At 43.5% G+C, this 2359-nt stretch overlaps 1 protein-coding gene across 1 annotated transcript in view; it reads left to right on the top strand.

Moving 5' to 3' along the window:
• ift122 (intraflagellar transport 122 homolog (Chlamydomonas)) overlaps positions 1-2359 on the top strand; it is a 22185-nt gene that overhangs the window by 17734 nt on the left and 2092 nt on the right. The window contains 2 exon segments of the mRNA XM_020610617.1: positions 1951-2177; positions 2306-2359. The exon segment at positions 2306-2359 is cut by the window's right edge and continues 27 nt beyond it. Of these exon segments, the coding sequence (XP_020466273.1) occupies positions 1951-2177; positions 2306-2359 (281 nt within the window).

The raw sequence follows: 2359 nt of genomic DNA, 5'->3' as shown, positions 1-2359 counted from the left end.
GACAGACAGAGACGGTGATGATAAAGTGTTAGAACACAGATAGAAGTAGGGAGAAAATTGGAGAGCTGGTTTCACTGTGGAAACACGCTGCTGCTCAGAGGAAGAAAAGGGGTGATGATGGGGAGGATATGATGCCACCAAGAGGCACATTCTCTGTTATCTAAACAATTGCTTTGATTACTGAACTCTGTGCATACACATGTAAACACACTAAACAATATGCTTTAATTTAAAAAAAAAAAAAAAACCCACACACAAAGCTACCCACAGTCAAACAGACAAATGTGTGAGGAAGGAAAGTCCAGGCTGTGAGGAGGATATCAGGCTGAGCAGCTGGAATCCTCTGTGGCCAACCTAGAAAACTTTGAACTTAGATTTATAGACTTTGCTGAGCTGCGCTGGGCTTAGTTTGAACAATTAAACATAGCGTCACAGAAAAGCTGTACCAAACAAGTTGCACAATAGGAGGACATGCATTTATCAACAGTCCCAGCCGTGGAACAGAACCGGGTGTGTGGGAGGAGTTGGAGAGTAGCTGAGTGGAGAGGAAAGCAGAGGAGTAGTGTTAAGTTTTAGGTGATGGAGTAGTGCCAGCGTGAAACTGCTGCAGCTGCAACTTGTTGACCTGTCACTGCCACTCTCAGCGCTGCTCTCCTAACAATCTGTCTCCATATAAATACAAATAAGTAGCAATTTCCTCAACTCAGAAAACAAAAACAGGCATGTATGCTTGTGTAAGCACAAAAACACACACACAAAAGCCCATAAAAAACATAAGGATGATATTACTTTTAAAGCATTCAGCCAGTCCTGCTGGCTTAGCATAGTTATTGCTCTACTAATTAAGAGAAATGAGGCAATATAGCATTGCAGTATCATTTTGAACTGGTGACAAATGAAAGGAAAAAGCCACATAAAGTGTCTTACAGGGTTTTTCCATCATAGGAACCCTGAGCCGTGTCATGCTCATCCCAGATTCTGCATTTGTTTCCACTGTCCTCTGCCCGCTTTGAAGGTGCGTTCAGCAGATACATTTTGACACGTCTCAGGAGTGTACTAGACTAGGGTAAAATCAGGTTCCAGGAAATTGAGGGGGGTGGCGGGTGCTTGCAGAGCTGTTGTTTGTGATCAGTTAAATGTCAGCATTCACACCTCAACTAGTAGTATTACAAGTGTGGTGTGTAAACACACATATACACACACACACACACACTGCTTTAGGGGTAAAATGATAGAGGACTTGACTTGTTGGTTTAGAGGTTAAACAGGGTCTTCCGCAAGTCGATCATGGGCAAAACTGTGAAGACGTCACAGTTCAGCAAGTGTGTGTTCTGCTTGTTCAACAGGTTCTCATACAGTCTCATTACTGACTGATTGTTTCACTATGGAGTGATCCTTCACATCCTCTGCTCTCATTCTCTTCAGCTGTGTGCGTGTGAGAGGAGCACAGCCCCTCACTCCTCTAAACAAAGACCGACACAGTGAAAAATACAGTAGTACAGCAAAACAAAGAGTTCGCATCAGGCCATGAGGTTATGCCAGGTGATGGTTAAAGGAAGCACAGGGTGTACCACTTGTTAGGTTAGGACAGTGGAAACTCAGCTTAAGTAAGGTGTTGGGTCTCCACATGCTGGCAGAACAGCTTCAGTGCACCTTGGCATTGATTCTACAAGTCTCTGAACTCTACTAGAGGGACGAACACCGTTCTTTCAAAAGATATTTCCTCATCTGCTATTTTAATGATGGTGGTGGAGAAGCTGTCTCCCTCGGGTGTTGAGAACTCGTGACTGCCATCACATATGATTTATTGTCATACACATCAAACTATTCACTGACCCCCTCATGCCCTATGGATGTGGGCACTGTCATGTTGAAAGAGACCTCTCATTTATTCTGGTTGTTCCTTTTGTCACCCGTCTGTATTTATAAATGCACACAGAGTGGGAGAAATTAACATCTCTTTGTCAACTTTTCCACCTGTTAATGTTCATTTTCTTGACATGATTTTTAGTAACACCTTGTATGCATTGGCCAAGCAGAGTCAAAAACTGGGTGCATATAAGCTTGCTAGGTATTCCTACGAGAAGCTCCAGGAGCTGCACATTCCCTCTCGCTTCCAGGAGTCCATTGAACTAGGCAGCCTCACCATTCACTCCAAACCCTTCCACGACAGAGAGGTGTGTTAAAGAGCCGGATATACATGCTGGTCTACTTAACTTGGTCTAAAATATTGCTAAATAAATACTCTGTGAACTGTCTACACCTTACATTCTTGTTTTGGTCAAACTTTCACTGTTCACTGCAGGACCTAATTGAGGACATGATGTGCTACCGCTGCTCCACCAATAACCCCCTGCTG

Source organism: Monopterus albus, unplaced genomic scaffold (genome assembly GCF_001952655.1).
Source record: "Monopterus albus unplaced genomic scaffold, M_albus_1.0 scaffold106.1, whole genome shotgun sequence".
NCBI lineage: Eukaryota > Metazoa > Chordata > Actinopteri > Synbranchiformes > Synbranchidae > Monopterus > Monopterus albus.
The sequence above is the reverse complement of the archived record's forward strand: the minus strand, read 5'-3'. Positions and strand labels throughout refer to the sequence as shown.